We start from the raw sequence: 12,365 nt of genomic DNA, 5'->3' as shown, positions 1-12,365 counted from the left end.
ACTCTGATGGAGCGCAGGAGTTCATGGCCTCCATGACAGCCATGGGCTTGACCCAGGTAATTCGAGGCCCAACCCACTCAGCGGGTCACATGCTCGACCTCGTATTCCTCTCGGAGCAGTGGAGTTATGATCTTGGTCTGAGGGGTAATGAGACCATACCCCTGTCGTGGTCAGACCACTGCCTACTGAGGCTAGACTTCCGGAGGCCAAACCCCCACCGTAGGGAGGAGGAACCGACCAGGTGGTTCTGCCCCAGGTGACTTATGGACCCTGTAAGGTTCCAGATGGAGCTTGGGGTTATTCCTGATACTCTCGCCCACAGTTCGGTGGAGACTCTTGCTGCTGCCTGGCACTCGGCAGCATCAGAGTCTCTGGACCGGATTGCGCCACTATGGCCCCTCCGGGTCAGCGGCTCCTGGAGGCCTCCTTGGTTCACCGAGGAGCTCCGGGAGATAAAGCGCCGGAGGAGACGCCTAGAGCACTTGTGGAGATCTGATAGGTCCGAATCGAACCGGGCACTTTTGACAGCATGCACCAAGGAATACATTCGGGCATTAAGAACAGCTAAAAGAACACACATTGCCACCTTGGTAGCGTCCGCCGAGTCCCGCCCAGCCGCCCTGTTTAGAATAACCCGCTCCCTCCTAAATAGGAGGGAGACGGGGGACCCCTTACAGGGTAAGGCTGAGGAGTATGTTCAGTTCTTGGCGGACAAAGTTACTCGGTTTCGGTCGGACCTGGACTCCACTCCCGCAGATCCAGCCGAGACACAAGGGAATGACTTGGCAGACCATCTCTGGGTTGAGTTTCAGGATGTTGCCTCTGGGGATGTGGACAAGGCTATGCGAGCTGTGAGTGCCTCCACCTGTATACTGGACCCGTGTCCCTCCTGGCTGGTTGCCAACAGCAGTCAGGTGACACGAGGCTGGATCCAGGCGGTTGTTACCGCCTCACTTCGGGAGGGGCACTTCCCCACTGCGCTCAAGGCGGCGGTGGTGAGACCCCTCCTGAAGAAACCGTCCTTGGATCCAGCCGTTCTTAATAACTATCGCCCAGTCTCCAACCTCCCCTTCGTGGGGAAGGTTGTTGAGAAGGTGGTGGCCTTCCAGCTTCAGCGTACCTTGGAGGAAGCTAACTATCTTGACCCCTTCCAGTCCGGCTTCAGACCCGGTTACAGCACAGAAACCGCTTTGGTCGCATTGACCGATGATCTCTGGAGAGCCAGAGATGGAGGCCACGCGTCCATCCTGGTTCTCCTTGACCTCTCAGCGGCTTTCGATACCATCGACCATGGTATCCTTCTGCGACGACTGCGGGAGGTGGGGGTGGGCGGCACTGTTCTGCAGTGGTTCTCCTCCTACCTCTCGGACAGGTCACAGTCGGTGTTGGGGGGGGGGGGCAGAGATCGTCCCCGAGGCCCCTAACTTATGGGGTGCCGCAGGGTTCGGTCTTATCCCCCCTACTATTTAACATATACATGAAACCGCTGGGCGAGATCATTCGGAGGCACAGGATAAAATACCATCAATACGCGGACGATACACAGTTGTATCTGTCCGCCCCGTGCCAACTCAATGAAGCGGTGGACGTGATGAACCGGGGTCTTGAGGCTGTTAAAGACTGGATGAGAGCTAACAAACTGGTACTCAACCCGGACAAGACCGAGTGGCTGTTGTGTTTTCCTCCCAACAATTTGGCCAACGTTCCATCACTCAGGCTGGGGGGTCAAAATTTATACCCCTCAGACAGGGTCCGCAACTTGGGAGTCCTCCTGGATCCACAGCTGAGTTTTGACCATCACTTGTCAGCTGTGACCAGGGGGGCATTTGCCCAAGTTCGCCTGGTGCGCCAGTTGCGGCCCTACCTGAACCGGGAGGCCCTCACAACAGTCACTCGAGCCCTTGTGATCTCTAGGCTGGAATACTGCAATGTGCTCTACATGGGGCTGCCCTTGAAGAGCATCCGGCGACTTCAGCTAGTCCAGAACGCAGCCGCGCGAGTGATTGCGGGCGCACCACGGTTCGCCCGCATAACACCGATCCTCCGTGAGCTGCGCTGGCTACCTGTTGATCTCCGGGTGCACTTCAAGGTCCTACTTACCATTCATAAAGCGCTCTATCTGGCTATTTGAGAGACCGCCTCCTGCCAATTACCTCCCTTCGTCCCATCAGATCGCATAGAGTAGGTCTCCTCCGAATTCCATCCGCCAGTCAGTGCCGACTGGCGACTACGCAGAGGAGAGCCTTCTCAGTTGCAGCTCCGACGCTATGGAACAATCTCTCCGTGGAGATCCGCACCCTCACCACCGTCCAGGCCTTCCGCACAGCCCTCAAGATCTGGCTATCCCGTCAGGCCTGGGGATAAGACTTTACTCTCGCCCCTCCCGAATGTTGAGTGAATGTTGTGTTTTACCGCTAATTATTTTTACTCACATTTTCTTTTTGTGTTTTGTCCTGCACTTCCCTCCCCTATTATTGTAAGCCGCCCTGAGTCCCCTCAGGGAAAAGGGCGGCCTATAAATGTTTAATAAAAGTAAAAAATAAATAAATAAATAAATAAAGTAGAAGGGAGCAGGGTACGTGGAAAGGAGAGGAGGAGGAGGAGGAGGAGGAGGAAGAAGAAGACAGCAAGGACTGTGGGGTCTTTGATGCTTTCTGAGCTTGGTGGTTTTCTAACAGGCCTTTTATTTACCCAACTAGGTAACATCAGCAGTGCTAGAAGGGAGCAGAGTACGTGGAGGGGAGAGGAGGAAGAGGAAGGAGAGGAAGGAGAAAAGGAAGAGAAAGACAGCAAGGACTGTGGGTTCTTTGATGCTTTCTGAGCTTGGTGGTTTTCTCACAGACGCTTTATTATTTACCCAACTAGGAAACATCACCAGTGCTGCACCTCTTGCTACCCTAGTTGGCTAATGAACATCTGCAAAAAAAACCCCAACCCACCAAGCCCACAGAGGAACGAAGGACCGCCTTACTCAGATATTGATCAAAATACGCAAACACACGAACCTAGGAGAGGGTAGCTAAGCTGTCTCTGTTAGGAATATAATTCTAACGGTTGGGTTGGCAATATATAAATCATGTAACAATGATGTACCTGTTTTTTTAAATCATGCTGTAAATGTGATTGGGTGCTGTTTCCTCAATCGGCCATAAGAGGGAGCCAGAAAGTCTGTTAGCGCTCTCTCTGTTAGATGCTGGGCTGATCTGATCTGAGTGTTTTGGAAGCTGGCTGTTAGAAAGTGCTGTGAGCTATTGTAAGTTTTGCAACTGCTAGCAAACTTTGAATGCCAGACTGATTATATGTTACTGGACTATGTTATTTGGATTATCCCTTAACCGAAAGACATTGATGACTGACTGTCTTATCCGTGTATGACTTGGACTGTTTGATGGACTCTGATACCTCTATTTCCACGAAAGTAAAAGCCTATTTCAACTGCAGTGTCTCTGTATGCTGGTTTGCGTGTTCTCCAACACAACTCTCCCAACGCTTCGCTGAACGTACCCGCTCTCCCAACGGGGAGCTGATGTAACAGTCTCCATCTCAACTACACAGATACTTACTATTTGCCATCTCGTGTCCAACCTGCTCGCGCAATGTACTCCACGTTGGGGAACATGGTAGCAAAGGGGTGCACCAGTTCCATGTCACAGGCATGCACGATCTGTAAATATTAGCGGGGGGGGGGGGGAGAGGTTGAAAATGTAACCGGAGAAAGTTATGGATATTGCAAATATTGCACGTCTCTGCCAAGAAAGTTATTACCAAAGCAGAAATGAAATGCACATTTGCAAGGGGTTTGGCCAGCTTCTATAAATTGAACTTAATTAAATGACCAATTCAAGCAAATTACTTAATTTTTTTTTTTTAAAAAAAATTAAAACAATAACTTCCTTTTCATTTCTTCATTGATGCCGAGGCACTTTTGTTTTTATTTGGTTATTATTTTTCACGAAGTCGCTGGCATAAGCCATCCAACTCCGTAACTACTTCGGGTGGCACAAAATATACAATTAAAAGCAAACGCAATTAAAATAATAAAGGCGGGAGGCAAATGAATACATTCCAACCACGAAAAGAAAACCCAATGCCATAAAAAAAAAAACATCTAGAGAAAACAATTGTCGTCATCTGGATATTTGGCAGTTAATTTTATTTAATGATTTAATTTTTGGGGGAAAAAAAAAAAGGAAGACAGAAGATTTCCCCAAAGAGAGATCTGAGGTTTGTTTTCATTTTTTAAATGACACAAGCAGAGTTATAGCTCCAATTTTCTCCCTATAACACATTGAAATGGGGGAAGGGAGGGAGGAGACGCAAGATTAAAATATTAATTGTTGTTCTTAGTTGCAAAGTCTTGTCTGACCCATCGCAACCCTATGGACAACGTTCCTCCAGGCCTTTCTGTCCTCTAGCATCCTCTGGAGTCCAGAGCAAAAAACGACCCTATGAGCATCACTGGTCGAAGGCTTCCTGCCTAGGCTAAGGAGCTGGACTAGAAGACCTCCAAGGTCCCTTCCAGTCCTATGACTCTATGATCCACTGTCCTGTTTTTTTTTTTTTTTAAGAGTTGGTTGGAAAAGACAAGCAGGGCCTAAGATAAAGTATAAAAATCAAAGCTGCCATATCAGAGCCAAAAACACTCACCTTTCCTTGGCTGTCGGTTTGAAACTCTGCCAGCTTCAATGAGATTTTGGGATTTTTGCTGCCTGAAAAGGAGATATAATAAAGGGATGCAAAATATAGTGATTTGAAGCTTTGACATCCGCATCTAGGTGTGGGGGGATGGGTTTCATACTCCCTTAGGTTAATTTTTTTGTACCTAACAAGGGGGTCCCTAAGTAGATAATCCAATTTTATCCACAATCCTATTTTGTGCACAACATGATGTCTTAACTGTATGTTCCTCCCTGTTCTGTCCGAGGCTTCCCAAGAGCATGAAGCAAACTCCTGGTCCCGACAAAAAACCCTTTTATTAATTGACTGGGAATTCTGCTCATTCACATCCAGCCAAGTCTTTCAAGGGAGGATTTACGGTCACAGAACGTATCTGGCTTGAAGAGCTGTCAGGCTGATATCTGCAAAACTTGGCAAGGAATCTCGGAGAGTCCCGAACCAATTAAGCGAACTAATTGTCTCCTACAAACTCCCCTCCCCTTTCGCTCCTCTTTTATTTCCTCTAGGAGGGGCCATTCACCGTCCATCTGTGGCCTTACTCCCAAGTCGACCCCTGTTCTTTAGCTGTTCTCTTCATCTGGCAACTCTGCCCATGCGCACACTGGGAACAGGCTCCAGCTGTTCTTCTGCACCACTGATGTCTGACTCTGAAGGCAGCTGATAACTGGCATATGGCTCTGGCCCCCTCTCTGCCTCCGACACAGAGCCCTCCTCAGAGCCTTCCCCAGACTCCAGGACTGGCCCAGGTTCCTCCCCAACCTCCTCACTTATGAACAGTGCCGCTCTGCTGGCGGGCCACAACACTCCCTTTTCACAGTGCTCAGTTAAGGGTACCACATCCCACCATTGAAAAGCTATGATTAGATTACTCGCAATTGGTGAGGCTCAGTAAAGATGTTGAGGCTCTAGAAATATTTTCGAGACCCACAAGAAGATTCAGGAATTGGAGGCTAAACTCTATGATGAATGGTTGCAGGAACTAATGTGTTTCCCCAAAAATAAGACATGCCCTGCTAATAAGCCCAATCGGGCTTTTCAGAGCATGCGCCATAATAAGCCCCCCCCTGAAAATAAGCCCGTCCCCAACTATTTATACCCATGCGCAACCAGTCCCCGCCATTACCACTGTACCACCTACCGGTACAGCTTGCAGGGCAAAAAGAAGGCTCGCCGCAAAAACAGCAGCAGGCGAAGCAAAGTGGTTCCACCCCCCATCCTTCCCTCCCACGCAAAAAGAGCCCGCCACAAAAACAGCGGCAGGCCAGCAATGCAATCACCCCCTCCCGCCTGTTCCTTCTCGCGCAAAAAACCACCGCCCACCCCAATGGTAAAGGCAGCCTGCCTGGTTTCCTTCCCTGCCATCCCTTTAGCAAGGGGTGGCAGGTGGGGGCGGGGGGAGAAGCGAGGCGCGCCTTTTACCTTTCCAGGTCCGTTGCGTTCCTCGCCCACTCGCCCATTGAATCCCCTTGTAAAAAAACCACGAGTTCAACTCGCGAGTTTTTTTTTTTTTTACAAGGGGATTCGATGGGCGAAAGGACGAGGAATGCAACGGACCTTCCCTCGCGGCCCAATACCGCCCACCTCGCCCCAATGGTAAAGGCAGCCTGCCTGGTTCCCGTCCCCGCCGTCCCTTTAGCAAGAGGTGGCAGGTGGGGGAGGGGGGGAAGGAGACCCGTGTCCTAGCGCTACCAGGGACTGACAGTTCTGCTGCGTTCCTCGCCCTTTCGCCCATTGAATCCCCTTGTAAAAAAAACCTCACGAATTGAACTCATGAGGTTTTTTTTAACAAGGGGATTCAATGGGAGAATGGGCGAGGAACGCCGTGACCCGTCAAAAGGGCGAACGACAAAACCGTGCCCGAGTAAACCGTGTCGCTGACGTCATCAACGCGGCGACAACAGCCAGCGCGGAGAAAGAAGGGAGCTTTAAATAGCACGTTGAAAGCAAGCCCATTCAACTTAAGGTAAGGGTTAGGTTTAGGGTTAGCTTTAGGGTTAGGTTAAGGGTTAGGTTTAGGTTAAGGGTTAGGGTTAAGTTTAGGGTTAGGTTAAGGGTTAGGGTTAGGTTAAGGGTTAGGGTTAGGTTTAGGGTTAAGTTTAGGGTTAGGTTAAGGGTTAGGTTTAGGATTAGGTTTAGGGTTACGTTTAGGGTTAGGTTTAGGGGTTAAGTTTAGGTTTATAGTTTACAGCGTGCTTCTGTCTCCGCGCTGTTGTCGCCCTGTTGATGACGTCAGCAACGCGGTTTAGTCGGGCGCGGTTTTGTCGTTCGCCCTTTTGTCGGTGAACCAGGAACGCGATGGAGCTAGAAAGTTAAGAGGCGCGCCTCGCTTCTCCCCCCCCCAACTGCCACCGCTCGCTAAAGGGACGGCGGGGAAGGGAACCAGGCAGGCTGCCTTTACCATTGGGGCGAGCTGGGCGGTGTTGGGCTGCGTTCCTCGCCATTGTGTTCAGGGAAGCCCCTGGTTAAAAAAAAAACCCCTTCTCGCGATTTCAAGAAGTTTGATTGAACTCGTTAGAAGGGGTTTTTTACCAGCCGCTTCCCTGAGCGCAATGGCGAGGAATGCGACGGAGCTGGAAAGGTAAAAGGCGCGCCTCACTTCTCACCTGCCCCCCAAAATAGTAATCCCTCCCCTATAATAAGCCCAAGGCCATATTTGATGGGGCTAAATTTAATAAGACCTTGCCTTATTTTCGGGGAAACACGGTAGATATGCCAAGTCTATCCAAAAAAAATAATGAGGGATGACATGATAGAAAGTGTGCCAACATTTGATGGGCTGCCACCAAGAAGAGGGTGGAGGGGTTTGACCTGGTCCCCAAAGCACCTGAGAGCAGGACAAGAAGCAATGGATGGAAACTAATGAAGGAGAGAAGCAACCTGGAATTGAGGGGAAACTTCCCAATAGTTAGAATAATTAATCAGTGGAATAAGTTGCTTCCTGAAATTGTGCGTGTTCCAACACTGGAATGTTAGGAATATAATCTAACGGTTGGGTTGACAATATATAAATCATGTAACAATGCTGTACCTGTTTCTTTAAATCATACTGTAAAATGTGATTGGTTGCTGTTTCCTCAACTGGCCATAAGGGGGAGCCAGAACTCTCTGATTTGTTAAGATGCTGGGCTGATCTGATCCGAGTGTTTCGGAAGCTGGCTGTTAGAAAGCGCCGTGAGCTATTGTAAGTCTTGCAACTGCTAGCAAACTTTGAGTACCGGACTATTTGTATGATTATGGACTATGTTATTTGGATTATCCCTTAACTGAAAGACGTTGATGACTAACTGTCTTATCCATGTATGACTTGGACTGTTTGATGGACTCTGATACCTCTATTTCCACGAAAGTAAAAGCCTATTTAAACGGCAGTCTCTCTGTATGCTGGTTTGTGTGTTCTCCAACACAACTCTCACAACGCTTCGCTGAACGTACTCGCTCTCCCAACGGGGAACTTACGTAACAGTTTCCATCTCAACTACACAGATACTTACTACCTTTGAAGAAGAGACTAGACAGTCACTTGTCTGAAAGGGTGTAGAATTTCCTGCTTGAGCAGGGGGTTGGACTAGAAGACCTCCAAGCTCCCTTCCAATTCTTTTATTCTATATTCTATATGTCAGCCTGCATACAGACTGCATGTGGACACATAGAAGTCCCTTCCAGTTCTGTTAGGACTACCTATAACTTTCTTCTCCTCCCCTCCATCATCCCCCCCCCCCCCCACTGACCTGTTCTGGGATACCGGTATGTGTCCGTTTTCCGTTCTTCCAGAGCCGGTGAAGGGACGTGAATCACCTCCACCTCGGATTCATCGACTTCCTCATACAGAATTCGCAATGTCTTCCAGCCTTCGGGTCCTAAATGGAAAGCAGGCAAGTAGGAGGATTGGGGGGGGGGAGGTTATTAGATGAGGGAAGAAATAAAGTTTACTTGCATTTTCTCTGGGTACATAATTACACATATTAAAATGAAAATCTGATGCCCGCTCTCAAAATATATAGATATAGACACGGCCATATACATATTCTGTATGTATGTATGTATGTATGTATGTATGTATACATACATACATATATACATCTATATACATAATGTGTCTCTCTCTCTGTGTGTATACACACACAGATACACAAGATGTATATACATCTTGTACACATACACATACACAGAGACGGTATATCACAGGAGTATACCCCCACACATTTTGTACATATTTAAGCATATCTTTTCATGTGACCACACTGAAGAAATGACACTTGGCTACAATGTAAAGGTGATTATACAGCTTGTATAACAGTGTAAATGTGCTGTCCCCTCAAAATAACACAACACCACAGCCATTAATGTCCAAACTGCTGGCAACAAAGGTGAATACACCCCAAAGTGATACTGTCCAAATGGGGCCCAGGTAGCCTTTTTCCTCCTATGGTGTCATGTGACTCGTTAGGTGTCACAAGGTCTCAGGGGGGAAAGGGGAGCAGGTGTGTTAAATTTGGTGTTATCGCTCTCATTCTGTCATTCTGGAAGTTCAACATGGCACTGAACTCTCTGAGGATCTGAAAAAAGGAATTGTCGCTCTCCATAAAGATGGCCTAGGCCAGTGATGGCGAATCTTTTTCTTACGGCGTGCCAAAATTGCTCCCGCAGCCCTATCGCATACACATGCGTGCCCACTCAGTCTCCTCCCCCCACATGCCCATGCGACCCCCCCCTCTCTCCCCGGCAATGCGTGCATGACCCCTCCCCAGGCTCAGGAGGCTTTGCTGAAGCCTGGGGAGGGCGAAAATGGCCTCTCCAGAAGCCAGAAATGGATCATTTCCGAACTTCCATGGGGCTGTTTTTTGCCCTCCCCAGCCTCTGGAGGATTCGCTGAAGCCAGAGGAGGGCAAAAAAAATAATGGCCTTCCTTGGCTCTCCGGAAGGGCAAAAAATCAGCTGGCCAGCTGACATGCCGGTAAATATGGCTCCAGGTGCCACCTGTAGCACATGTGTCATAGGTTCCCCATCACGGGTCTAGCCTACAAGAAGATTGCCAAGACCCTGAAACTGAGCTGCCGCACGGTGGCCAAGACCATACAGTGACTTAACGGGAGAGGTTCCCCTTAGAAGAGGCCTCGCCACGGTTGACCAAAAATGTTGTGTGCCCGTGCTCAGCGTCATATCCAGAGGTTGGCTTTGGGAAATAAGACGCATTGTCATGCCTGCAAGCAATCTTTTCTTTTGGACTTCAAGCCTGCTACACTTTCTACTGTCTAATTTCTATTGTGGGAAAATGGGGGGATTATATGGAGTTCGGTGATATGTAGCCATAACGACGTTCTTTTTAGAAACTCAAGGTCATCTTTGTCTCTGCACTTGGCCGGAACTGGATGGGTGGACTCTGTTTTTGTGGCGATGGGAGATTGGACCATGTGATGGACTTGTGGGTGTGGGGGGCAGGATCTTGAACTTTCAACTGGGTGGGGAAAACCAGGAAGCTTTCAGATTCGGGTTTTCCCAGAAGTGACAACGTGGCTCTCTTAATAAATCGGAACTTTGAGGAATCCTTTGCCTCGGACTCTGGTTTAATTTTGGATGCTGTTTGGAAGTCTGACATGCCTGAGTACTGCCAACATTGTTACAGAGGTTGAAGGGGTGGGGGTGAGGGGATAAAGCCACATTGCAACCTTGAACTGTCACTAAACAAACTGTTCTAAGTTGAGGAATACTGTACAGCCCTACCAGATAGTTTTGAGAGTGTTGTGGAGATCATTCAGACCTTAATTCCGTGCCAAGAAGGCGGCAGCCTGGCCCACATACCTTCTTGGGAAGACGCTGGACACCACCAATACCCCGTAAAGCGGTCAAATTCTTCCTGGATGACGAAAGTGGCCACACCGGCTGACTTGGGATCATCTAGCACGCTGGATAAACCTGGGGGGGTAAAAATTGCGAGGCTCCTTATGTCAAGTGTCTCCTCGACTAAGTTAAACAACCCAAAAATATACCGTATTTAGCAATAGCAGTTAGACTTATATACCGCTTCATAAGCGGTTTACAGAGTCAGCATATTGCCCCCAACAACAATCCGGGTCCTCATTTTACCCACCTTGGAAGGATGGAAGGCTGAGTCAACCCTGAGCCGGTGAGATTTGAACAGCCGAACTGCAGAACTGCAGTCAGCTGAAGTGGCCTGCAGTGCTGCATTTAACCATTGCGCCACCTCGGCTCCTTTCGGAGTATAAAACGCACCAAGGTTTTGAAGAGGCAAATTTTAAATAAAAGTTTTTACACTCTGTAAACCTCCCAAAAACTTTTGCAAAAACAGCCCCCCCCCCTTTAAAAGGGCATGAATAGCCCTTAGGAGGCTTATAGTGTGTCCTTGGGCGTGACCCGTCAAAACCGCGCTCGACTAAACCGCGCCCAATTAAACCGCGTCGCTGATGTCATCAACAGGGCGACAACAGCCAGCGCGGAGAAAGAAGGGCGCTTTAAATAGCGCTTTGAAAGCAAGCCGATTCAACTTAAGGTAAGGGTTAGGTTTAGGGTTAGCTTTAGGGTTAGGTTAAGGGTTAGGGCTAGGGTTAGGTTTAGGATTAGGTTTAGGGGGGTTAGGTTTAGGTTTAGGGGTTAATTTTAGGTTTAGGGTTTACAGCGTGCTTCTGTCTCCGGGCTGTTGTCACCCTGTTGATGATGTCAGCTACACGGTTTAGTCGGACGCGGTTTAGTCGAGCACGGTTTTGTGGTGGAACCGTCCTTGGGAATGTGGGGGGGGGGGGGGGAATGAGCAAACAACGGCCTGTTTTTCACGAAAACAGGCCCATTTTTTGTAAAAAAAAAGGGGGGGCAATTAGGAAGCTTCCAGAGTGCTCCTGGGGGTTGGGGGGAGGCAAAATAGAGCAAAAAATGGGCCATTTTTTGCTCATTTTCTGCCTTCCCCAGCTCCCAGGAGCATTCTGGAAGCCTCCTAAAGGCTATGCACGGCCATTTTAGTGAAGGGGGCGGAATTTCGGGAGACAAAAAATGCTGCATTCAGTGTATAAGACCCACCCAGATTTTCAGCCTCTTTTTTTGAGGGAAAAGGGTGCGTCTTATACTCCGAAAAATACGGTAGCTACCTTATACAGGTAGTCCTCAAATTACGGCCACCGTTTCCTCTGATAAGAAAGGCAGCAGTTAAGTGAGGTTTGCTCCATTTTAGGACCTTCCTTGGAACAGGTGTTAATGGCATCGCTGCAGTTAAGCGAGTGACGCCCTTGTTAAGTGAATCTGGCTCCCCCATTGACTCTGCTGGTCAGAAGATAAGCACATGACCCCGGGACACTGCCACTGTCGTAAATATGAGTCGGTTGCCAAGTGTCTGAATTTTCATTGGGCGACCATGGGGATGCTGCGATGGTCGTTAAGTATGAGACACAGTCCTAAGTCACTGTTTTCAGTGCCGTTGTTATCTTCAAATGGTCACTAAATGAACTGTCATAAGTCGAAGACCACCTGTATTTATTCAGAGATTATAGGAGCCCAGGGAAAGAGTGCACCAAAGTTTCCAACTGTGTCTCAGAATCATAAAGGTTCCCCTCCTACGTATGTGCTAGTCGTTCCCGACTCTAGGGGGCGGTGTTCATCTCCGTTTCAAAGCCAAAGAGCCAGCACTGTCCGAAGACGTCTCCATGGTCACGTGGCCGGCATGACTCAACGCCGAAGGCTCA

General features: G+C 48.8%; 1 protein-coding gene across 1 annotated transcript in view; it reads right to left on the bottom strand.

Annotated features, from left to right (window-relative positions):
• DPP9 (dipeptidyl peptidase 9) overlaps window positions 1–12,365 on the bottom strand; it is a 60,036-nt gene that overhangs the window by 35,729 nt on the left and 11,942 nt on the right. Inside the window, exons 6-9 of the mRNA XM_032230283.1 lie at window positions 10,477–10,590; window positions 8,406–8,534; window positions 4,648–4,709; window positions 3,564–3,664 (exon numbers count right to left, since the gene is read on the bottom strand). Of these exons, the coding sequence (XP_032086174.1) occupies window positions 3,564–3,664; window positions 4,648–4,709; window positions 8,406–8,534; window positions 10,477–10,590 (406 nt within the window). The remainder of the gene's footprint in view (window positions 1–3,563; window positions 3,665–4,647; window positions 4,710–8,405; window positions 8,535–10,476; window positions 10,591–12,365) is intronic.

The sequence above is a fragment of the Thamnophis elegans genome, chromosome 1, assembly GCF_009769535.1.
Source record: "Thamnophis elegans isolate rThaEle1 chromosome 1, rThaEle1.pri, whole genome shotgun sequence".
NCBI lineage: Eukaryota > Metazoa > Chordata > Lepidosauria > Squamata > Colubridae > Thamnophis > Thamnophis elegans.
The sequence above is the reverse complement of the archived record's forward strand: the minus strand, read 5'-3'. Positions and strand labels throughout refer to the sequence as shown.